The 24,777-nt window shown below is 43.3% G+C and overlaps 3 protein-coding genes across 7 annotated transcripts in view; 2 read left to right on the plus strand and 1 right to left on the minus strand.

The window, feature by feature from the left end:
* The first annotated feature begins 1,245 nt into the window (after window positions 1-1,245).
* Window positions 1,246-4,284, plus strand: pomca (proopiomelanocortin a). Of its 4 annotated transcripts, XM_077584438.1 has the most exons (4): window positions 1,306-1,323; window positions 3,235-3,286; window positions 3,512-3,632; window positions 3,720-4,284. In XM_077584438.1, exons 3-4 carry the CDS (start codon window positions 3,516-3,518, stop codon window positions 4,170-4,172), a joined length of 570 nt encoding a protein of 189 aa, XP_077440564.1. In that variant the 5' UTR covers window positions 1,306-1,323; window positions 3,235-3,286; window positions 3,512-3,515; the 3' UTR covers window positions 4,173-4,284. The 4 variants fall into 4 exon arrangements, with proteins under 4 accessions (XP_077440546.1, XP_077440555.1, XP_077440564.1 ...); XM_077584429.1 differs by lacking the exon at window positions 3,235-3,286 and having other exon boundaries at window positions 1,253-1,323; XM_077584411.1 differs by having other exon boundaries at window positions 3,512-4,284.
* Window positions 4,285-4,469: 185 nt separating this feature from the next.
* iqcb1 (IQ motif containing B1) lies at window positions 4,470-11,616 on the minus strand. Its single transcript, XM_077584400.1, has 15 exons — window positions 11,057-11,616; window positions 10,836-10,962; window positions 9,966-10,134; window positions 9,757-9,874; window positions 9,604-9,679; window positions 8,862-8,961; window positions 8,398-8,564; window positions 7,920-8,014; window positions 7,726-7,844; window positions 7,143-7,209; window positions 6,670-6,745; window positions 5,732-5,892; window positions 5,217-5,354; window positions 4,952-5,108; window positions 4,470-4,746 (listed from the first exon to the last, which is right to left on the minus strand). The coding sequence occupies exons 1-15, from the start codon at window positions 11,081-11,083 to the stop codon at window positions 4,547-4,549; spliced, it is 1,797 nt and encodes a 598-aa protein (XP_077440526.1). The 5' UTR covers window positions 11,084-11,616; the 3' UTR covers window positions 4,470-4,546.
* A 991-nt stretch (window positions 11,617-12,607) lies between these two features.
* The window catches only part of LOC144062720 (kalirin-like), a 33,517-nt gene continuing 21,347 nt past the window's right edge, over window positions 12,608-24,777 (plus strand). For both annotated transcript variants that reach the window (XM_077584376.1, XM_077584386.1), the window contains exons 1-25: window positions 12,608-13,094; window positions 14,215-14,289; window positions 14,358-14,472; window positions 14,552-14,744; window positions 15,304-15,527; window positions 15,635-15,953; window positions 16,028-16,150; window positions 16,244-16,435; window positions 17,571-17,702; window positions 17,777-17,911; window positions 17,983-18,075; window positions 18,177-18,299; window positions 18,392-18,508; window positions 19,104-19,178; window positions 19,251-19,373; window positions 19,499-19,551; window positions 19,759-19,906; window positions 19,978-20,147; window positions 20,233-20,330; window positions 21,895-22,058; window positions 22,142-22,261; window positions 22,553-22,632; window positions 23,550-23,688; window positions 24,217-24,351; window positions 24,587-24,740. In XM_077584376.1, the coding sequence (XP_077440502.1) occupies window positions 13,040-13,094; window positions 14,215-14,289; window positions 14,358-14,472; window positions 14,552-14,744; window positions 15,304-15,527; window positions 15,635-15,953; window positions 16,028-16,150; window positions 16,244-16,435; window positions 17,571-17,702; window positions 17,777-17,911; window positions 17,983-18,075; window positions 18,177-18,299; window positions 18,392-18,508; window positions 19,104-19,178; window positions 19,251-19,373; window positions 19,499-19,551; window positions 19,759-19,906; window positions 19,978-20,147; window positions 20,233-20,330; window positions 21,895-22,058; window positions 22,142-22,261; window positions 22,553-22,632; window positions 23,550-23,688; window positions 24,217-24,351; window positions 24,587-24,740 (3,355 nt within the window). In that variant the 5' untranslated portion in view covers window positions 12,608-13,039. The remainder of the gene's footprint in view (window positions 13,095-14,214; window positions 14,290-14,357; window positions 14,473-14,551; window positions 14,745-15,303; window positions 15,528-15,634; window positions 15,954-16,027; window positions 16,151-16,243; window positions 16,436-17,570; window positions 17,703-17,776; window positions 17,912-17,982; window positions 18,076-18,176; window positions 18,300-18,391; window positions 18,509-19,103; window positions 19,179-19,250; window positions 19,374-19,498; window positions 19,552-19,758; window positions 19,907-19,977; window positions 20,148-20,232; window positions 20,331-21,894; window positions 22,059-22,141; window positions 22,262-22,552; window positions 22,633-23,549; window positions 23,689-24,216; window positions 24,352-24,586; window positions 24,741-24,777) is intronic.

Genomic DNA, 24,777 nt, shown 5'->3' on the forward strand with positions numbered 1-24,777 from the left:
GTCGCTGGACACTTTTTGACGTCGTCCTCTTATTTGGTTACATAAGTAGGTAGCGTGATTGAAAGGTTTTCATTTATAAGCTGTGACAACTATTCACACATTGTTTACGTCTACAGAAAGTGGAGTTGCGCAGTTACCATGTATAAAATACCAGTTCCGGTTCATACTGGAAGTCGCGCCCATAATTTATGCAAAGGCTCAACGGGCCATGTTTAGTAATATGCAAAGGCATGTAAAAGCAGTGTTTCCCAAACCATATTAATACTTGGGCGGGCCACCCAAGTAAACTGGCCAGTGGCCACCACCCAATAAGTTTTCAAGAAAATTGTTGTTGTTTTTTTAAATAACATATATATATATATACTGTATATATATATTTTTTTTAAAACGTGTCGCGACCGGATATACCGCATGTAATGTCAGTTCGCCATCACTTTTATGGATCGCGAGGCTAGAGGAGACGTAGTAACAGGACTGTGACCACCAAATTAACACCCACCCCGCCCCCCGGCGTCCACCCACCCAAGTACATTTCAAATCTGTGGGAAACACTAAAAAAAAAGATACAAAAATTCTTGCTAATTAAATTCAAATAAACAATCGTTGACCCAGTCCGTCAAATCAAAACCGATTTTCCGATTCAAATAGTTTTTTTACTACACCCCTAAAAGAAAAAAGTAAAATAACGTCTTAAAATATCACGTACGAGGGAAACATAACTTCAAATGAACAGAATATGTATAAAGGAGGAAAGATTCTGTGTTTCAATTAGTTGGGTGAGGGTGTGGAACATTTTAGTAGCACTTCCAGGATGTAAAGATTGAAGAATATTTCAGTTTGAAAGTGAATTTGAAAATCTCCTAAGCAAAATGGTGAACCCTGCAGAGGCATGGCCAATCTTATTGAGCGATGCTGAGCCTGCAGACAAAAGGACGCCGTGGCAGCAGGTGTGCAGGCGTGTAACCGTACACCTCGGTTTGCAGGTTAAAATCCCACTGACGACATAGCAGCCTGGTGTTAATCTACGCAATACAATATTTGACATTTACCGCACAACAGCAAATGGGCTTTTTTCATAACTTGTTTGGTTTCCATGATAAAGTGAAGCCCGTTAGTGATGCTTTTGCACATGGTCAATTAATCAGCAAATAATCGTCAACGAAAGACTGAGGAAAGTATGAAGTATGGCTAGTGATGACGTCATTGTGCGCGTGGGTGTGCGTGTGTATGTGTGTACTTGCCCTTGGAAGGCAATATAAAAGTGGGCTGATCCAAGAGGATCCAAGAACTCAGCAATCGTCAGAGAGCAAAGACAGACCAGAGGTAAGACTTACTTTGATTCGTTTCCTTCTTTCATTAATTGTGTTAAATTCTCTTATCTAATGTAGATTTTTCTTGACGATTGAGTGTTCAAAATAAACACATAGTCAAATATTAAGAAGAAAATCCATAACTCACTTTTTCATACCTCTTTACGTTTGTGGGTGAGCTGGACTCTATTCCAACTCACTCTGGGGGAGACACAGGAAGCACCCTGGACTGGTCGCTAGTCAATCGACATTAGACAACCATTCATACTCGCATTGGTTATCACCGTCATTGAGTGAGAATTCAATCCATGCCACCTGCATGGAAAACTACCATATCTTCAGTGATTTATGGCGCCAACTTATTTACCTATAGTCAAGCAAAACACTAAAACCAAAAATAAACTTTAAAACAAGACACCCTGGACTGGTCGCCAGTCATTTGCAGAGTACATAAAGACTAAGAAACAACTCTGATGGACAATTTAGAGTCAATTTTAATTTACAGCTATTTGGATACTCCACACAGGAAGGCCTTGATTTGAACTCAGAACTGGGATGCAGATGACGTATGGCGGTAAATTACATCTTATATCTAAACGGGACTCCTCAACTGACTAAAAGGTAGTTCCTTCTGGCGCCAAGATGCCACAACATTCCAGAAACTGTATTAGTAAAGTGATGTGTGAGTCAGTGGTGGGAAGTAACAAAGTACAAATAATAGTAGATTGTTCTGATATGAGTATTTTTCTCATGACTCTTTAGATTTACAGTAGACTTCTTCAATTTGAAAACAGATTTCTGTACTTATACTCCACTCATTCGAAACAGGCATCTACTTTTTTCAACATATGTGTATGACGCCACAATGTTAAAAAGATATTTAAACCACTGCTGAGATCTGAATTGACTACTGAGGAAATCTAAAATTCTCCATTCTGTGTGAAAACACATGCATTTTTGGGGTTCTCATGACTTAATTTATAGTTTAACAAATCAATGAGAACATGGACAACAACAACAACAACAACAAAAAAAATCCAGCCAATGCCAGCATTGTAAAGTAGCTAGCTAGCTATGTAAAATGTATCTTTTTGAGATCATACCTAGACTTTCGTCAGCTAGCTGAACACTAATGCTAAAACATAGTGGGGAAACAACATAGAAGGGCTAATGTAGCATGTAGCATGTAGCAACTATGTGGCAGGGTTTTAAAAGATACAAGTAGAGCGATAATATAGCCTTAATTCTGTATGAATCCTTCTGTCCCATTGTTATGTTTTGTATGATACTTCCTGAAGGAATATTTGATTACTATATTAAGTGTAATCTTTGCGTGTCCAAAATAATTGTATTCAGGATCTGATGAAGAAGTTTTCTTGCAAGAATTTATTTAGAGGCCTCTAAAGACACAGTCAGGACACCACATCAGAATGCAAAGTGGATCCCCCCAAGTGTGTATCAATTTACAGAACATCGACTCATTTATACTCAAAAGATAAAAGGTTCCTCTTCCCCTCCTAAGTTGATTAAAGAACAGACATGTCAACTCCTAGTGACCAAATGTGTGATGTTATTAGCAAGCAGACGTTTACATACAGACATGTTGATTCCAGGTTGGACAAAGGTGTAATCTTATTAGTAAACAGACATTTACATACAGTTCCCCTTCTTGACTGGGGGAAAAATGCAATTAGGATCTAACCCCAGACTTTTAGTCTCTAATGCCAAAAGGCTCTAAATAACATCATGCACATTCCTATCTTCAATAGCTTTGAGGGTGAGAGGATAAAATAAAGTTCACAAAATCATTATTCCACTGTATTATTTTAAACACTCATGATTATATCACATTGTTATGTCTATAAGTAAATTCAAAAACAGTAAAACCACAAATTGAAAATATTAAATGTCTTCATTCCCCCAGGTGGTCGAGGCACACACACCAGAAGGAGCGGCACAATTGATTGAAGCAAAAAGTGTGACAAAAATTATGTCATTACTGTATGCTTTTAGTATAACATTATAGGCCTGTTTATCTCATTAAAGACACACTACATTATCACTGTTTAGTTTTGTTCCTCAACACATTTCTATTTTTTTTAATTTATTAATTAAAGTCATCTTGACTTTAACCACAGTCGTTTTTTGTTTTTGTGTGTGTGTGTGTGTGTGTGTGTGTGTGTGTGTACCTATATTGGCAGGAGGATGTGTCCTGCGTGGCTATTGGTGACCGTGGTGCTTGTGGGCGTGGCCAAAGGAGCCGCCAGTCAGTGTTGGGAAGACCATGCGGCCTGTCAGGACCTGGACTCAAAGACCATGATGGTAAAACACAAGTGTCGCCGCCACATAGGTCATCCAGCCAAACATGTGCAACCTAACTTGTTGGTGTTTTACATCATTTCATTTCAGGAGTGTCTGCAATTCAACCTCGCTGACCTGAACCCCAACTCAGCCCCACTCCTGCCTGCCCCCACGCCTGATACCGACACTTCCCCCCTTGCCAAGCGCTCTTACGCCATGGAGCATTTCCGCTGGGGGAAGCCCGTAGGCCGAAAACGTCGTCCCATTAAAGTGTACACGTCCAACGGCGTGGAAGAAGAGTCGAGTGAAGTTTTCCCCGGGGAGATAAGGCGCGATTTAACCAATGAGCTGCCGGCGGCTGCAGAGGAAGATGAAGTGATGGGGGAGGATGGAGTCCAGAAAAAAGACGGCTCCTACAAGATGAAGCACTTTCGCTGGAGCAGCCCGCCTGCCAGTAAACGCTACGGCGGCTTCATGAAGAGCTGGGAAGAGACCGAGCAGAGACCCCTGGTCACGCTCCTCAAGAACGTCATCAACAAAGATGGACAGACGCAGAAGTAGCAACACCTTTTACGCAAGGGAGTCAGCTAAGAGTTGGCCATAAAATATTTGAACCGCTACTGACTGTAAATATTGATGGCATGGAAACATAAAGTTCTTGCAAACAAAAACATTACAGCCTGCTGCTTTTGAATCTCATACAACTGTCACCTCAATTTCATCTTAAAACACGACTGAAAGTCAGTTTTAGGTTCCAGACCACATCCTCACACAAACATGAAATCCTCCCTCACACACGAAGCACTTCATTTTGTTGTGACTGAAGAATAAATTGAAAGCAAACACAAAATACAAAAATATAGTACCGGGACATTTATTTCTCATTGCAATAGAACAAATTCAGTAGAGTATAAAATAACCACTGCGACGGTTAATCAGCCGATGTCCACTCCGCCAAGTTGCATCTCCTTTGGTTCGAGTCCTTCGGTCGTCTCCCCAAGAGTGCGCCACCAGGGTAGCCTGTTGGCCTGTAGCCTTGCATTGTGGGCGTCACGGGCCCGTTTGGCGATGGTTCCGGAGGGGCTTAGGAAGGACTTGATATCGTTCGCCGTGACAGCAGAGAGGGGCGGGGCATCTGCGGAGGAAGAGAGAGAAAATGGTGATGGATCAAGGCAAGACTTTCCCATCTCGGGGCACATTTGGAGACAGATGACAATTCATCTTCTCGTTCATTCTTTCCATTTTCAATGAAATATTAAAAAACTAATTCAGTTTCTATTTTTGGACCATCAGTAACTTGCAATTCAAACAATGAGCTAATTGCAAAGATGGAAACAAACCCTTGAGGAGATCCAGCTGAGTGTGAGTGTGTGCCAACAGCGACTCCATTTTGTGCTCCTCCCTCTTCTGTCGTACCGCCTGTTGCAGCAGTGCCTGCAGCCGCCACTGCACGTCGACGTGGAGTTGATCACACTGCTGACGACTCACCCCAACTGACTACACGCGCGCACACACATATATATATATATATATATATATATATATTAGAGCTCAGCAGTGGTAGAGTGTCCCTGTGTAAAGGTAATTCAAGGTGAAACGTCTTACTGGATGTAGATTGATGTATTCCTCCACCTGTCTCTTCAACACCGCCCTCTTGCTAGCTGTCAAACCCTTATGGCCAATCCAGCAAAGTCCAGAAGCCAAGACTTTAGCTGCCCGACGTTCTTGGAGAAAGCGGCGGACCTAAAAGGTGGCGGAGCCGGTCACACTCAAATTCAAATGCCATCAAACTGTGTGTAATATTAAATTATATTTTATATGTGTGTGTTAAAAAAATAGTATATGAAAATGACAAAGAATATTTGACATATTGAGGAACGAATAACCATATTTCTTCCTACTCCTTTTCAAATGTGTAATTCACTACTAAGGATTGGGTTTCATTGATTCTTTGTTTCTGTTAGTATTTTTGTTTGCTCTGTCTTTTCTTGCCCTCACAAGTGTACTTATATTAACAATGCAATATATATATATATATATATATATATATATATATATATATATATATATATATATATATATATATGTATATATAAACAACAACAAAAATATCTTCATACAGCTCTCTGCAGGGTGCTGGCAGCATGCTGTTGTGCGTGTGCAAGTCTCAATGCAGGTCGCTGCGAGGCAACGCGTCGTCTGGCTAGAAAGCCTCGCCAGGCGCTCTGGATCAAAATGGCTGCACGGAGCTCGCATTCCAGCAAGTACGGCTGCACCTGGTCTGGATAGGAAAAGGAGTTAAGTATGTATGCGTGTGGCAGATTTTGTGGCAGAAATGGTCGAGTCACATGACTTGACTTGAGTCAGTTGCCAAATTTGGGACTTGTTTGGCTAAGACTCGATTTGGTATTCATGAGATTTGAACTACATGACTTGTTTACATTTGAAAGCGGCCCTGATTAACCCCAAATAATAATCCGTTGTTGTTGTGTCTTTTCCTGACACCTTTTATTTGACTTTTTAGAAGAAGCCTGAAGGTTTTGTGCTAACAAAGCTTCGGGGCTGTTTTTGCACAGCTGGAAGTGGGGGAAATAATCAAGGTAGAGGGAATAAGGAACAATTTGAAATAGCAGTCAGTCCGTGTTAGTACAAAACCTTTAGTCTTCTGTTAGAAAGAAAAAACAAATATCTCAGGAAAGCCTACTAGAACAGCTGAAATTTGAGGTTGAATCAGAGGCACTTCAAATGGTGGCAGTTGTGTGCTGACTCCCGTTTTACATGAGTTTGAATGTGATTGTGGGATATTAAACATAGTAAAATCAATTATAAGTGGGTGTGCACACTTTTGCAACCACATTATTGCAGTTCATTTTTACAATGAAGTTGTACAGGTTATAAGCCATGTTAATGGTAGGAAAAGCATCCAAATCATTTGCTGTTATCATTTTTTTTTTTAAATATGCCAACTATCTATTATATTTGTGACTTGAACATATGTGGCTTCCTCCCACCTCGTATGTGTGAGTGGGCATGCGCGTGTGTGTGAGTGTAATTATACCAGGAGGTAGACGCTGCAGCATTTCTTTCTGTTTTTGATGGAACTTTGTCCTTGCCTGTTGACGCTGCAGACAGACCTACACAATGCACACGCGTACACACACAAACACACACACACACACACACACACACTTGTACTTTTATAATTGTGAGGACATCCATAGACCTAATGCATTTCCTAACCCCTTCCCCTAACCCCAACCATCAAAAATGATTACCTACCCCCATTCCTTACCCTAACCTCAACCATAACCCAATTCAAACCTAAACTCAAAAAAAAAAAAAAAAGTCTTGACCCTCAAAAAGAGGTCTTTTGAGTTGTGAGAACCGGCCAAAATGTCCTCACTTCACAAAAATGTCCTCAATCTGTTAAAAATGTATTTTGGTCCTCACAATGTAGTATGTACAAGTACGCACACACACAGTCGTCTTGGGTGCTGCAGATGTATGCTAAGTGTGTTTGTGTGTGTTAACCTGAAAATTCAACTCCTCTTGCTGCCGCTGTGCATCAATCTTCTGTTGCAGCAGTCTTCTGCGAGCTCTGACACGCACATACACACTTTATTAACACCTCTCTCAATGTTTTCAGCTTTCTTTTAACTATTGCTGGGAAACTAATCGATTTTAATTCATTTAAGTTTAGTTGTTGGTATGATTGCTTTTAATCATCTTTTTTTTATTTTATTTTTTAGCTGCTTCCGTGCTTCAAAGTCCATCCCTGCTGATGTGCGGAACTAACAACATGGCTGTGACGAGAGAGGAGCTAGTTTAAAGAAAAACACAGTCATTGTCGGCAACATAGTGACTTGGTGGCTATATTTAGTGACTTTTCCAACCCATCTAGTGACTTTTTTTTTTTTTTTTTTTTTTTAAAGCAACTAGTGACTTTAATTTCCGAGAATAAGAGCTGAATCTTTCCACATTGTCGACATTGCCAAAGGCATTTTATGTTACAAAAGATGTCATTCATCCACATGCCTCAAACTTTTAATCTGAGGTATATGCTTCCAAGCCGGATATCATAGCAGCCGGCACTACCTTTGATCATGTGACACACCTGAAGCGAAGCTGCAGCATGCAAACCACTCGGCTGAGACTCTTGATTCTACGTCTGGTCAGATACGATTTCCAGGCTGCCTGAATCACACACGCCGCTCGCTCAAGGTCAGCAGAAGCCTATATTAGATAGGCGGGTGTCAGCAAAGACAGACAGCTTGTGGACAGACAAGGTGACTCCCGCAGGTGACTCACAGTGCTTTCCTGAGACTGGGTAAGTGCGATCAACTGATCTACTTCCTGGTCAAAGCCCCGTCCTCGCCAGTCTTTGTTCAACAGGCTGTCCAAACCTGCAAAGGCAAACAGACAACATTACATTTGTGTAAACATTTGTCCCGCCTCTTGAACTCCTCGATACGCTTTCTGATGGGAGGCGCCAACATGCACAAAGGAGTGAGGATCTAGCACAGGGGTGGCCAAGTTCGGTCCTCGAGAGCCACTATCCAGCCTGTTTTCCATGTTTCTCTCCACTAACACACCTGATTCATGATCAGGATCGTTGTCAGGCTTCTGCAAAGCTTGCTGATGAGCTGATCATTAGAATCAGCTGCGCTGAAGGAGGAAGACATGGAAAACAGGCTGGATAGTGGCTCTCGAGGACCGAACTTGGCCACCCCTGATCTAGCAGGTCGCAAATAAACTAAAGAGATTTCCCCACACATCGCCACGTAACCTTTGAAGTTGAGAAGGAAGGGCTGAAGCGGCAACTGATTGGCCATGTGGAGAATCAGTCTGACAGATGCTCCGCCCACTGCACCATCAGAGGTCACAGCTAATTGGCCAACAGCCTCATTGAGCAGCAGCAGGATGGCGTCATCGCTTAAACTGGAGAGGAAGTCACTGTACACATCAGCAGCAATGTGTTTTTAGACAATAAAAGATGAAGTTGTTACCACAATGAAAGCATTGCTATAGCAATCATTTTTAAGTGATTGTTATTTATGGTGTTTCGCCTTACATTGTATGGTATGAAGTTAACAGACATGTATGGTTTGGTTGAACAATATGGTGTTTAAATACACAATATTAAATTATATTTTGGTTTATACGTCATTTTTAGAGTAAACTTAAATTTCCCTCATCGCAGGTTGGTCTGGAATATATCGTATCGTCACAGTATAATTTCATGTGTGTTACCTGCTTGCTGTACATATATTAATCCACATCTGGACACAAAGCAGTGACATGGTGACCTCGTCACAGCCCTGGATGAGTTCATAGTGGGACGAACTGAGAACTAAGAACAAATAAGTGTCATTAACTCATTTACTGCCATTGAACGGCTATAGACGTCAAAAATTTATTTGAACTATTTCTATTAGTTTAACATTTTTTTCCCACCTTTGATAACAAGAGTATGAAAACCTAAGTTTTTTATTGTATTAGAACAGATATAAAATGTGTGATTAATCGTGAGTTAACTAGTGAAGTCATGCGATTAATTACGCTTAAAAATTTTAATCGCCTGACGCAAAAAAAAATTAATAATATTTTCTTTAAAAAAAAAAAAAAAAAGATTATAAAAAAAGATTATTAAAAAATTAGGGCCATCAGGCGATTACAATTTGTAATCGTAATTAGTCGCATGACTTCACTAGTTAACTCACGATTAATCACAAATTTTATATCTGTTCTAAATGTATCAAAAAAATATTTCTAGGATTTCATACTCGTTAACAAAAAAAACAAAAAAATGTTAAACTAATAGAAATAGTTCAAATAAATTTTTGACGTCTATAGCTGTCAATGGCAGTGAATGAGTTCAATTTATTTCAATCACAATTGTCACATCCAAAGTCTATTCTTGGAACAGTTATAAATGAATGGTTTAGATCTGCATATCGTTATGGCAATTTCCAATATTCAGGAAGGCACTCACCTTGTGCAGTGAGCTTTGCGTGCGCTCGCAAAAGCCAGCTGACCGAGTCCATCACCTTCCTGAAGAGAGACACGCACTGGCGTCGCGCACGCCAGTCAGACGTCTTAACATCCTGCACGATCGGCAGGTAAACATGTCTGCTCACCACCTCACCTCAGCTCTCATTGCAAGATGACTGGCCAATGACAGGAGGCCATCCATGACTGATGGCAGGAACAGCCTATGAAAAGTCTCGGACAATTCACCAGGTTCGACCCCCACACAACAGGAACTGAAACGACAAGCAGACAGACAGAACGTTAGATCAGTAGTTAAGTACAACAAACAGAGGGAAAGTGGTAGGCCTATTGTCTGGCACTTGCCTTGTGAGTGAAGCAAGCGTGACGGCAGCTCTCCAGATACTTTGCAGCCTTTGGGGATCCAGAATGAGGAGGGTGACACAGTGACTCAGGATACCACTCTGATACAAAAGAGACTTGATTCTGGTCAGCGTATTGCTGTCCTTCTGGGCCGCTGCCATGTTCAGGAACTCTGGGTTTGAGTAAAGATAGCATTTACTGTTTTTCCTCCCCGGGCGATTCCAACATTTAAAATAAAATAAAGAGTAACAATCTTTTTATTTTACTCAACTTTTTCTATTAAAAAGAAATACTACTTTTACTCTAGTCCATTACATTGAGTTAGATTCAGCTTGCTACTTTTATTTTTATCTATCCTTTATGGCTTTTACAATCTATTTGTGATTTCTGCCTTGGGTGCTCTCGGTTTCACCAAACCAAAGAAACCTCAAGCAATATTTCATTCTATCCCACCAATTAAATGGAGTCAGGCAATAGACAATGTCTCCGCAGCACCACACAGGAGCAAAGTGACTCATTTACATTAAGTATGGCAGAAACAATGTCAGAAAAGGCAGAACACCCACATTCAATAGGTTTACCTCACAAACTATGAACAAGAACACTTAAGTCATGTAAAGAAATTTAATTTAAGTCCTTCATTCTTCTCGTTTCCTTTAAAATGATGTTGTTGGACAATATCTAAATGTATATTCCTTTTTTATATTTTTATCTATTTGGAAAACAAGTTAAATCATCAAGTAGTACTTAAGTAATGATTTAAAGGACTTTTACTTGAGTCATATTATTTTAAATTAACAATACTCTTACTTGTGTACATTTTAGCCAACTACACAAATTTAGTGAGTAACAGAAAGATGGAAAAGGTCTCACTCTTCAAAGTATCATTCAGCATCTTGATTCTGTCAGCAGGACTCAGATTTGTATCTTCCAATTGTCGCTTCAGATGCATTACAGCCTCCTCATTCTGCTCCATTGTAGCTGTAGCCTCTTTATGTTCCTTTATATAATGATTTTAAAAAGTAAAGTAATACAGAATATCAATGGACTGTACACTCAACGCGCCAACACCTTACCCAATATAAAACACTCACCTCTTCACAAAACAAATTGTGCCACATTAGCACCGTGTTGCCGCTCCACTAGCGACCAGAAATGTCAGACCGTTGGCATGTAAACGTACTTTAAAAGAGCCGTTTGAGTCATTTTTAGCACCGTTAGCTCGTCAGGCTAAACTACACAAACACGGCATCGTCATCATCCTGCGACTATTATCTGGCTCTCTTAGGTGGCGCTTCATGGTGACGTCAGCGTCCTGGTTTTAGTCACTTCAAAATGTACATTATCCTTAGGGTTACCATATAAATATGTAATTGTGGTTATGATGTTGTGATATTGAACTGGAATGCCTCAGTGTTTGTATATATATTTTGTTGTTTTTGTTTTTTATTTGTTGTTACCGTACATTGACAAGATTTGTTGCCAAACTGTCAATTTGTCTTTTGTCAATAATAATTATAATAATACATAAGTGATCAAATAGCACAATTGTTAATAGTAGATCAAACAATAATGTTAGTTTCCTGTCTTGAAAGATTTTGTTAGAGTTAATATGTGTGCAAAAATTGATAACTTTTAAAGGAAAAGGTTGTGAGATCGAAGCCGGCCCTCTGGCCTTCCTGGCTGGAGGTTGCATGTTCTCTACGTTCCTGCGTGGGTTTTCTCCAGGTGCTGCAGTACTCCCACATTCCTAAAAATGTGCATAGTATGTTAATTGAACGCTACATTGTGTGTGTGTGTGTGTGTGTGTGTGTGTGTGTGTGTGTGTGTGTGTGTGTGTGTGTGTGCCCTGCGATTGGCTGGCAAACAGTTCGGAGTGTACCCCGCCTACTTCCCAAAGACAGCTGGGATAGGCTCCAGCATTCCTGGGATTCTTGTGAGGACATACAGTGTACTTATGGTTTAGACTTCTGTTAACTTTATCCACTGGTTTTATAAGTTATTAACTGAGAATAATTGAGTTGCTGTAACAGAAAGCTTCGAAGTAACTGGATCAAAAAAAAATTTGGGGTGTAAATCAAACCATTCAAGTTCTGCAAAACTTTTGAGTTGATCAACTAAAAAAAAGTGAGGCAACCGATTACATCACTTTTTTTTAGTTATGCTAATTTATTCGGGTTAACTGTGTACTGTACTACAGTAGAATACGGCACTACTGTCAGCTAGTGAAATTTTCTCACTGGCATGTGACCAGTGCAGTGAATTATCCAGCTAGAACCTTTGTTCTTACTAGTATGACATTCAGCACACTAGAACGGCTGTCTTAGTGGCATTTTTACCACTTTTTGGTGCACTTATACGGCTAATTGTCAACTCTGTACATTTACTAGTGCAGTTTGCCTCACTAGTAACGTCCTCCGCTCCTGGTCGATACAGTAGCCGACGGTACCGCTCACTAATCGCTACATTGAATGGTCATATTTGTGAAAACAAAGAGAGATGGATCATTCAGCGCATTTGTACATCGGATACATCATACGGCTTTGCCATAAAACGTTCACGGCGTCGTGTGTGTGTGCGCGCGCGTTCAGCAGCTGGTGCAGCCCTCGTGCACGGCGCTACTCTGCGCGCATGCGCGCTAAGGCCACTCGGCGAGCGAGGTTTATCACCATCAAGAGAGAACGGAAGGAGGGGGGGTGAGATACCGGTTTGTGTGATGGTACGTGCATAGGGTAACGGTAACGCGAACATTTACGATGAAGCGTGAGATGCAATGCCGCGCGGCGGCGTTACCGTAGAGAGCATCACCATAATCATCAGAAAGGAGGAGAAGGAGGAGGACTGTCGAGGCTGAACGTGGAGGATGCACCATCACTGACCCACTGATCGTTACCGGGAGGAGGGGAACGCATCCGTCCTTTACGGCGGACTAATATTAGCTAGTTCGGGAGCCCCATCTGATGTGAAGCCGCGGGTATGGACGGGTAGGCAGGGGAGGAGGCGACCATCGGAACATAACGGAGGAGAGTGCCCGAGGACGAGAAGGAGGAGCAGGAGGAGGGAGGAGGAGGAGGAGGATGAATCCGGGGGATGGAGCAGGAGAAACGGGCCCGGACGGCCTGGCGACGGCAGGTAGGGCGTGTGAGCGAGCGTGCGCGCGAACTGCTTTATCGCCATGATGCCTTCACATACGCCCATTGACTTGGACAGTGTGTACGCGCGCGTGCGTGTGGAGTACGCTCAGAGCACTGTAGATGCTCTAGGCATATAATGGTCACATGCCCATTTACGAGTTTTTGTACTCCAAAGCCAATGGGAAAGCTGCTCTCTGATTGGCTACCACGTTTTAATTACCGTATTATGGCAACCTCAACTGACTTCGAGGCGATATAATTATGGACTCCATTGATTTTCACAGCGGTGCTTAACTTCTAATGATCACATTTGAGAGGTACCTCGATGTTTGATGTTCAATTTTTTTCAAAACAGCGTGGTTCATCTCCTCATAGTTCTGGGACTGGGGGGCTTCAATCCAAGCTCCGGCCTTCCTGTGTGGAGTTTGCATGCTCTCCCCTTGCGTGGGTTTCTCCAAATCCCCAGTCTTCCTCCCACGTTCCAAAACATGCATGTTGTTCACGCACGACTCTAAATCATCCTGAGGTGTGAATGTGATGATTGAATAGTTGTTTGTCCCGCGATTGGCTGACGACCAGTGCAGGGTGTACCCCGCCTCTCCCCCACAGTCAATCGAGATAGGCTGCAGCTCACTCGTGACCCTAATGAGGATAAATGGTATGGAGAATGGATGGATGACTATTCAAGCAGTTATATGCCGCATTCAAGTCAGAGTGACATCTTCATGATGTTTGTTGTGTAATCAGGTTAATGAGTCCTGACAGTTAGAGCAACTTTCTCTGAAGCCCTCCACGACACAGTTATTTTGGGCTCATCACTTGACTCAGTGTATGTGCTTGTGTGCGTGCGTGCATCCCTTACTGATCTGCTGTCTGCTGCTCAAACTGACAACTGATGGATCACTCTGGTTGCTAATTGAGTGTTTTGATGGTTGCTCCTCAAAGATGTGTCCAATGCTGCAGACCTCATTCACGATGAGTCACTTAGCTAAACTCCCACACTTACAAGCAAGTCCGACTGCTCTGTTGTCAGCCGCAGAGACCGCCATGGTCCGGGGCAAAGCCATGTTTGGTGCAATAATGAAAACAGGACTGCTAACAGTGTCTTGGAATTCCAGGGTCCACTAAAGCTGATTGCGTCCGGGCAGGTGACGTCCTGACAGTGCTCAGAGAGAAGGTGGCCTTTGTGTCAGGTAAAGTTCACTACTTAAGCATAGCGACATTCTGGTTTGATCTGGTCTTCACCCAGTTAAATGTCCAGGGGGACGAGACAAACGAGGAGGACCAATCCTGACATTCCCAGCCAGGACCAACCACGAGCGAATAAAACAGGAAGATTTGAGCCGGCTGGTTACGTACCTGTCAACTATACCTAGGTGCGCTTGTTTGTCTTGCCGTCTAATCCGCATGTCTGTCCATCTGCATTGACCGCGACTCTGTCTGTCTCTGTCTCAGTGAGGACGTGCGTGCACGAGGGTTCACGGTGGTAGTGGACATGCGTGGTAGTAAGTGGGACAGCGTGAAGCCGGTGTTACGTACTTTGCAGGAATCCTTTTCCTCCAACATCCACACGGCACTGCTCATCAAACCGGACACCTTTTGGCAGAAACACAAGACCAACCTGGGCAGTGCCAAGCTCAGCTTTGAGGTACTACTACCATTCCATTCTAAAGCACTGTAAAAAAATAATAAAAAAGGAGTAATATTTACTTGAATTTTTTTTTTCGTTCAGAAATTCAAAGTAAAGTTTTTTTTGTTTTTTTTAAGCTACGTAAGCATTGAGGAACAAACTCTTGACCTTCAGCTTGGAAGACAGACATTCTACCACCTGAGCCATGCCGCTCTTGCTGTTTGCCGCTATGCAGCATTGTGTCCAAAATGAGACTAAAACCGGTCTCTTGAAGGTATGAGGTTTCCACCTGACTCCAGCAATATACTAACATACAGGAGTGGCATGGCTCAGGTGGTAGAGTGGCTGGCGCCCAAGCTGAAGGTCATGGGTTCGTTCCTCAACGCTTACATAGCTTTTTTTTTTTTTTTAAATTAAACTTGTCAAATGTACTCAAAACTCATACTTGTAAAAGTTACTTAGAATTTTGAATTTTTGTACAGTTAATGGCATCCAAGTTCCAAGAATAATACCTCAACATTTGTGACTGACAACATCTACACTCCTACTTGTTACAAATCCACAATTTTGTCTTTAGACCAGTCTAGTATCCGTAGAAGGTCTGTCCCGGTTGGTTGACCCTTCTCAATTGACGGCTGACCTCGGTGGCTCATTGGAGTATGATCATGTGGAGTGGACCGAGTTGCGTCTGGGTCTGGAGGAGTTCTCAGTGGCCGCCACTCAACTGTTGAACCAGTTGGATCAGCTGGAAGTTGGGCTGACCAGCTTACCAGAACCGCAGGATGTGGATGACGCCCGCAAGTGAGGATCCCGCTTATCGATTAGCTGCCTAAAACTCGCCAGCGAGTGTCAAAAGGACAAAGACTGTACCGTATTGATTGCTGACGGTAAGCGTTTCTTAACTCCAGAATCCTCGAGGAGCACAATCGTCTCCGAAACACCATCGCTACAGCGCCGGTTGACGCCCTCGACCGAGAGGGGAAGAGTTTGCTTCAGCGCATGCGCCTGGGCCCCTCCCACGGAGACACCTCGAACGAGAGCGGCGGCGGGAGCCATGGCAGCTGGCTGTCAGGCGGGGCTGACTTCCAAAGCGTGGCGCCAAAGGTCTCCTCTCTACTCGACCGTCTGCAGGTTGCTCGCAGTCACCTGCTACAGAGCTGGAGCGACAGGAAGCTCCACATGGATCAGGCGCTCCAGTTGCACCTTTTTGAGCAGGATGCCACGAAGGTGAGAAGGACAAGTCTGATGAGTAATCCACAAATCAAGCTTCATCAAATCACGTCAAATTTTGCCCCCAACAGATGTCCGAGTGGATCGCCCACAGTAAGGAGTTGTTCGTGCAGACTCTGGTGGAGGTCGGTCAGAACCATCAGCACGCCATTGATTTGCAAACACAACATCAGCACTTCACCTCAAATGTGATGGTGAGTATGTGAAGTCACTCAGCGTTTGTGTTTGACTGTTCAACCCTTTGCTGATGTCACTCTTTGTGTGCGTCTGTGTGCGTGTGTGCGTAGAACGGTAGCGTAAATGTGGACAGTGTGGTTACAGTGGCAGCCAGGCTTGCAGAAGCTGGTCATTTTGGGGCAGAGAGGATTGCCACAGTGTCCTCACAGCTCCAGGAAGACTGGAAGCTACTGACCACAGCTCTGGAAGAGCGTAGCAACACGTTAGCCATGGCAACTGGCTTCCACCAAGGGGCAGAGCAGGTGATTAGTCAGTAGTCATTCAATGTGCTGCTCCTTCTGTTGTGCCCAACTTGGCCACCGGGAGGCAATAAAATACAGTCTTGCAGACTAACGAAGAAAAATACTTCTTCTACTACTAACTACAGTAAGTGACTTTGTAGGGTTTCAAAACTGCGGATATTGAAGCTAACCATGAGCATGTTGATGGTGTTTTACCTTTTTTGTTAGCAAAAACTAGGTAGGCTGTTTGTTAGCATTAAGCAAAGTAGGCTGTTAGCATTAAGCGATGTAGGCTCTTAGCATTAAAAGGAGTAGACTGTTTGTTAGCATTAAGCTAGGTAGGCTGTTTGTTAGCATTAAGCGAAGTAGGCTGTTAGCATTAAGCGATGTAGGCTGTTAGCATTAAAACAAGTAGACTGTTTGTTAGCATTAAGCTAAGTAGACTTTACTAAGGCAAAGTTATGTGATTGCTGTCAATTCATGCTGTAACTCTCTTTGGACTCAGGGCTTTGGCGCCATTTTGTGGTTTATAGAAAGAGCACAAAAACACAGTATTGATAGTTCCTAACATCTAGGCATTTCTTATATTTCCACAATGCAACGCTTCATTTCCACGCCGTATTGTATTGCTTTTGCCTGTGACTAGCATACAAACCAGGCATATTGTTATAGTAGTCAAACAACATTTTATCACATTTTCAAATCAAAAATAATCCTCACAAATCAAATTACAACGATACAAAGTACAATGCTTTTTTCAATGAGCGTCATTTCAGACAGGATACATTTATTTGAGGAAAGTGGAAAATCGGACACCAGTTCCGCGCTCAAAGGTGTTCGAGGCAAATGTAAATACAAGACATATGTTCACCTCACGTGACACAATGTGATTTGGAATGACTGCGTCAACCAGAACAACAAATAATTTATCGAAAAACAGCCATGTTTGCATTTGCCTCAACTGCTTTAAAGGCGGAACTGGGACACTCCGAGTGGGATAAATCTGACTTCAAACCCTCCTTGAATGCAGCATAAAATCGCCATTTTGACATGTGACGTAAGCTCGGAACTGTCAAGAGCCAACTGAATAGGCGGGAGATTACTGTACACCTTCATAGCTTCCCCCTTCTGTCCTCCTACCTGGTTGTGTATGCAGTTCCTTCACAAAGCAGAGGCGTGGCTTCAAACCTATGCTGAAGCATCGTTGCCATCTGCAACGGCTGAACTAGAGGAAGCTGTGAAAAAACACCAGGAGCTGAATGAGGAGATCTCTGCCACCTACACCCAGGTAACTGCCTTTGTGTCAGTGTGTCAATCTGAACATCTGTTTATTTGTCTTTCTGCTTACTTGTCTGTGTACAGGTCAGTGAGAGTGGGAAAGCCTTGCTGGACGTCCTAAACCGAAGCACGGTGACCGACAACAATGACACGCCGTCTAAACCAGATTTAACCGCCACCACACATGGCATCATGGGAGTTCTGCATCAGGTCATGCAGGTACAGCCCACTTCGCGTTTCACTATTAGTGAAGGGATGGATAGGTGTGGATTAACCGAACTCTGTTGCAGGGGCACCATGACCTGGAGAATGCATGGCAACACCGTAAGCTCCGCCTCCACCAGCGCCTTCAGCTGTGTGTCTTTCAACAAGACGTCAGACAGGTACAATGTGCCCATTTACTGAAATGATGGGATGTGGCTACTTCGTGGCTTGCAACACTTTTTGTCTCACAATATTGCCTCTATCCCTCTAACTGCGTCAGGTGTTGGACTGGGTGGAGCAGCACGGTGAGGTTTTCCTCAACAAGCACAGCGGTGTTGGGAAGTCTCTGCATCGAGCGCGAGCTCTTCAGAAACGTCACAACGACTTCCAGCAAGTGGCTCAGGTGCGTGCAGCTCTTGTCACAGTTTCTTTTACATGTTTGTGATGTCATCATGTGTTTACTGTCCACGTGTGATTTATACGAATGTGTGTTAGAATACTTACACCAATGCTGAGAAGCTTCTGGAAGCAGCTGACCAATTGGCTCAATCTGGCGAGTGTGAGGAGGAAGAGATCTACCAGGCGGCCCGAGACTTGGAACTGCGCATGCAGGTGACATGACAATCTTCAGCCAATAAAAACGCATTTAGCACAATGCTTAAAGGTGAAGTCAACCTTAAACATTTCTTGACAATAATATGTTATATGAGACCTCACGAGTCTAAACATGACATTCTGATTAATATTACATTTGTGGAATATGAGTTATGAAGCAAAATCCAGCCATTTGTATTCTCATTTGGGGGGCGGGGAGCATTTTTCCACTTGCTGTCGACTGAAGATGACGTCACAGTTGCTCAGGGCTCAGGCAATGACAACTCACAGCTCACCTGTCTTCTGAAGCTGAGCTGGTTGTTATCTGAGACCTGAGCAACTGTGATGTCATTTTTACTCGACAGCAAGTGGCAAAATGGCCGCCTCCTGATATTGATAAAAACGGCTGGATTTTCCTGCTTAACTGATATTCCTCTAACTGCATAAGAACATAATGTAAATATATATTTTTTTTGGGGGGAAGGGGGGTTGACTTCCCTTTTAAGTGTTCCTCCCATGTCTGCCTTCTCCAAAAAATTGCAATGATTTATAAGATTATTGATTTGAAGGAACAAGCAGGTGACGTGTTGTTTGTTCGTGTGTGTTTTTACAGGCTTTTATTCAGAAAGTAGAACAAAGGAAGATGCTGCTAGACTTGGCCGTGTCCTTCTACACACACACCAAAGAGGTAACTTCTGTAGGAAGCGACTCTCAAAACTTGAACCTCATCTTTAACAAAATCCCCACCTCCCACACACAGCTGTCGTCGTGGATGGAAGGACTCCAGAAGCAGCTCTCGGCCGACCTTTGCATTGGTTCTGAATCGGTGGAAGCTCTGCAGACGCTCATGAACCAGCAACAACAGCAGCAGGCCAACACGCAGGTAATGGCTTATGTCTGACCTCAGAACTAAACACTAACCCTCTCACAAAGGCCCGACACCCCTTCCATCTCTGACCCCCGACTTCTAACCCTCACATTAACATGGCCTCTAACCCCGCCCCGCAGGAGGCTGCAATGAGTGTCATCAGAGAAGGGGAAGACCTCATCTTGCAACTCAGGTAGAGCGCCTGGATGAGTTTGACTCCCGTCTAATCACTGCATGGTTTATCAGGGCCACTACTTCCCTCTATAAGATGGCTCGGGCTAAATATAGTATTCTTGTCGTGTGTTTATTTAGTACTTGGGTGCGTTTGTTTTCAGTTCAGTACATGAAGGTGATTGCTAGAGGTGGATTACAAAGTTAATGTAGTGTGCATTTGTTTTAGGCCCCAGGGCAGCTCAGTGGCCCATGTGGAGTCTGTGCTGCAGCAACTAGAAGAGTTCCACGTTCAGCTGGAGGAAGTTTTCCATCAGAGGAAGATCCGATTGGATGTTTACCTGCAACTGCGTATCCTTCAACAGTGCATACTGGAGGTAAATTTTGTGACATTCCAGAATGACATTCAAACCTTCTGGATGTTCAATGTGTGTGTGCTGTTTCCTAGGTAACCGGGGAGATGGATGCCTGGAAGCAGGAGCTCCAGAAACAATCCCAGGATCTTTCTGCTGAGAAGCGGCTATCTGAACCAAACCAAGATAAGCAAGCACTCGGACCGCCGCGGCTAGCTGAAGCTAACCCAGAAGCACTTACATTAGCACAGCAACGCATTCACAGGTAGACACTTTGGTGTTATGTCACAGAGGGGGAAAAAAAGTCTGCTTGAGACTGCTATTTCAGACGTTGAGTGATTGATCTACAGGCACATGGAACGGAGGCTCGCTGTGAACAACATGACCTATGAGGTGGTCCAACAAGGTCACGACCTTCAGCAGTACATCACTGAGGTCCAGTCAACAGGTGAGTCACTTGGCTACACGCCAAACGTCTAGTGCAAGCTGTTATGTTGAGCGAAACAGAACCAAAATAAACGGACAAAGGATGGCTGATTTGTTCGTTCGTTGTTCCAGAGGTTCTTGATAGGTTTTGAAACCAAGGGTTCTGTTAGCTTTGCGCTACGAGGAAGGATAAGTAGAATTCTTGCGGCCTCTGATGAAATTGCCACATTTGGACTTAAAAGAACTTCGTTCTTAAATGCACATTAAAAAAAAAATCGGGAGGTTGTTTTCCCAAACCTACTCTCTGGGTAGCTGTGAATTTTGAGCACATTTAATAATTTTTACCCAAGCTTGGGTTAATTATTTTGACCCAGCAGAGTGGGATGAAGGTTGGATTTGAGCGGAATGAAGAGTTCATGTCGCCATTTTGTGTACTATAGTTGAAGTACATTTATTGTAATATTCTTAGATAGATAGTGAGAGATATAAAGAGAGAGTGAGCAAGTGTCTATGTGTGTGTGAAAGAGAGAGAGAGAGAGAGTGAGTTTGCCCAACCCAATTGATGTGCGTTACAGATGTTCAACTTTGTCTCTTGTGGTATTCAGTCTCCAATGTGGTACAGTACTTTATTTGCCTCCAACATCAGTATAGTGCTGCACATCAAACCTCCCACTTGGTGAAGGTTGGCTGGCCTCTGTCACTTATTCTGTCCATCCATCTACGGCAGGGGACACCCTAGATTAGTGCATGCTTAGAAAAACAAGCATTCACATTCACAGACACACTTAAAGTCAATGTAGGAAATGAACCTAATGCCTGAATTTAGAGTACCAGGAGAAAACTGTCCATCAAGTTGATGGAAATGCTATCCAGGCGAGCGTTGGCGGATTAAGGTTGCCATCTCTGCTACTGTCCGATAATTTGGTCCTGATGGCCTCATCAAACTGTGACCTTCACTGTTTGGGAGGTTCTCATCGAAACCGTTTCTCCCGAGGCCATGATTGTCACTTAGAAAAAGGCTGTTGTAGCAACTGGGACGCCACCTTGGGGCAGATCTATGTCAGGAGCTGGGACTATGTCTCACAGTTGGGGATGCTTCAGTGCTCCTCCCCTGGTGGAACTTTAAGAGGAGGCTAGGGACAGGGAAGTCTGTGATTTTCAGTTTGGAGCTTGCAGACGCTTGAAACATCCATTTGATTCCATTACCAGTACCATTATGGAAAAGAAAAGAGCTGTATAGAACAAAATGTGATAGAGCAGAATATGATACAGTAATATAGAGCGGCTGATGTAAGTCTGCCTGCTTCAGTAACATACAGATGATTTAAGGGGGGGCGGAGGAGGATAATGGGGGAGGGAGAAAGGGGGATGGGGTAGCCATGGAAACTGCACTCAGCTGGTCCCCATGGAAACCAGCTCATTGACTTTGCCACGGATACACACACACACACACACACACACACAGTAAGCACATCATTTGCGATTGCTCATTTATAGTAATGTACTTGAATTTCATTGGTGTAGTCTATTTTCTGACAGGCATGTGCACATGTCCGTGTTTCCCTGCGTGTTTGTGTGTGTATCAGGAATTGAGCTCTCAGAGGTGGAGGGCGATCTCTCTTCTCAGGTGGAGGAGCTGCAACGCCTAATGCTGGACAAACAGAAGGAACTGCAGCAGATTGCAGATCACACTCACACACACCTGGAACAGAACCTGCAGCTTAGACACCTGCAGAACCAGGTCAAACAGGTAACACACACACACACATACCTGCAGATCACACCTTCAGACCCAATACACACCTTTGATTCTGATACATGTGCGTTGGTCAGGTGCTGGGTTGGATCACGGAGGGCGAGGTCATGTTGTCATCCTGCATGCTGAACTCCAGCTGTTTGTCAGAAGCTGAACAGCTGCAGAGGGAACATGAGCGCCTCCAACAGGCCATAGAGGTTACTACACACTCACACACAATTGAAGGCTTAGCGGTTCCATTGGGGAACATCTAACTCGGGGGTGCCCAAGTTCGGTCCTCGAGAGCCCCTATCCAGCCTGTTTTCCATGTTTCTCTCCACTAACACCTGATTTATGATCAAGATTTTTATCAGGCTTCTGCAAAGCTTGCTGATCAGCTGATCATTGGATTCAGATGCACTGCAGGAGGGAAACATGGAAAACAGGCTGGATTGGGGTTCTCGAGGACCGGACTTGGGCACCACTGATCTAACTGGTTTTATGTCCAGGCTCTCCTACATGCCGACTCCCTGCAGAGGACCCACCAGGTGGCGCTGGCTCTACAGCAGAGAGCAGAACTGCTAGTTAGGTTAGTCCACTGACATACTGCATATTAGGCATTAAACAACTACAAATATTTTTGTTGTCAACCATAATGTGATGAAAGTTGAGTCAAAGTCCATTAATCAATGACATAATTGATATTTTTCAGCACAATACAGCAGTTCCCAGTCTTTTTTGCACCACAAACGTAGAGACAAAAGTTGTTGGACATAACATCCCAGCGATGAAGATGTTGCTTCACTTTGCGCCGTTGCCTTCGTTCCTTGCCGCCAGTCCCTTTGTGCCACTGGTCTGAATATTGTAAGAGGAGCGGCGAGCAGAACAGCTGAAACTAGCAAGGCTAAATGCTATTCTCTTTCTCAACCAGACTATTTTTTGAAGACTGTGTCGCCTTGTTGTCTGGACATTTCGCTGCTCTACAAAACGTTATTGTTTGGCAATGGCAGCAGACGTTCAAGTAGAAACTATTCTGTAAACCGGATGATTGGAAGATGAGGTGCCAAAAACTTGATTAGCAGTTAGTCGACTTCAAGTTTTGAATGTTGATGCGGAGTTGTAAAGTCAATTATGAAGTTCAACTTGTACTGTTTATACGTAGTCATAGATACATACAGAAACTAATTCAAATAAACTGAATTTCATATATCAACAATCTGCAATGTCCACACAAATTCTCTCTCTCTCTCTCTCTCTCTCTCTCTCTCTCTCTCTCTCTCTCTCTCTCTCTCTCTCTCTCTCTCTCTCTCTCTCACATACACACACTTCAATATATTTGTAAAAAAAAAAAAGATAGGTACCAAAAATAACAGACAGTATGTCACTTTAAATCTGATGATTATAAATGTTTACTCTTTATTGATTTTATATTTAGTGGTTTACATTAATTTTACATTTATGGGTTTATTCCCGGTCACTTCGCACCTGTTTTTTTTGCTTACGTAGGTCAGGCCATTATGATCCAGATGCAGTGAGGTCCTGTGCGCAGACGGTGGCGCTCCATTGGCAGACTCTGATGCTGCGGATCGAGGACCGACTCAAACTGGTCAACGCTTCTGCTGCCTTCTACAGAACATCTCAACAGGTAAGCAGAAGTTTGCCCTCTTGTCAATATATCAGTGGTGGCAAGTAATGAAGTACAAATAATTTGTTTATGTTTACTATGCACTTAACGTGTTAACGGCGGTTGAGAGTTTGACTGATTGATTGAGATCTTGGGGACTTTTAAGGCAGAACGTAAACCAGGGAGCATTAACAACGATGATGCAACAGATTCGGTGAAGCAAGTTATTACCCACTGTAGACTTATTTAAGAGAACTGTTTGATTTTACTGGCTGCAAAAATTATTTCTGTCCTCTGCTGCAGCTAACCTAAAAAACAGAAGCTTTAATGTTAAAAAATAGGTATTATTTTTTAATTTGTTATCATTTGCTAATTTTGTTACTGTAATGTATGCCAGTGAAAAAGTGTCAGTCGTATTTGTAAGAACGTTTAAATAGTGAGTGAGTTTCAGTTGTGTATCCATAATTTACGAGAGCATTTTAATAGTGTGTGTGATAATCCCGAAAGATGTCCCTCTTACTGAACTGTGTGTGCACTTTGAAAATGCAGGTATGCGGTGTGCTGGAGAGTCTGGAGCAGGAGTACCGCAGGGAGGAGGACTGGTGTGGGGGCGGAGACAGACAACCTGAGCATCTCCTACCTCTCATTAACAAACACATGGAACAGAAGGAGGCCTTTCTCAAGGTGTGGTGGAAAGCTATATGGTTCGCAAATGGGGTTAGTCCCCCGGGGTGTGCCAGTAATAATTGGGGATTTATAAAATCATTTGCAATAAATTGTTCATTTCATCCCATTTGTTTTAGAAGTCCTCATCTGGGCCCAAAAAGTTTGAGAACCAAAATAAAGTATAAAGTACAATCGTAAGATACTTGCTAGCCTTAATGAAACGTCCTTCACCGTCTTGTTTCTATGGAAACAGGCCTGCACGCTTGCACGACGGAACGCGGAAGTTTTCCTCAAGTACATCCACCGCAACAGCGTCACCATGGCCAACATCTCTGGCCACAATGTCACCGTTTCGGGGGTCACCGAGGTGACTGGGCACTCACGAGTACCGGAACAACAGGTCAAAGGTGACGTGAAGCCAACTCACATACACAGCAAATGAAG

This window comes from Vanacampus margaritifer, chromosome 1, assembly GCF_051991255.1.
Source record: "Vanacampus margaritifer isolate UIUO_Vmar chromosome 1, RoL_Vmar_1.0, whole genome shotgun sequence".
NCBI lineage: Eukaryota > Metazoa > Chordata > Actinopteri > Syngnathiformes > Syngnathidae > Vanacampus > Vanacampus margaritifer.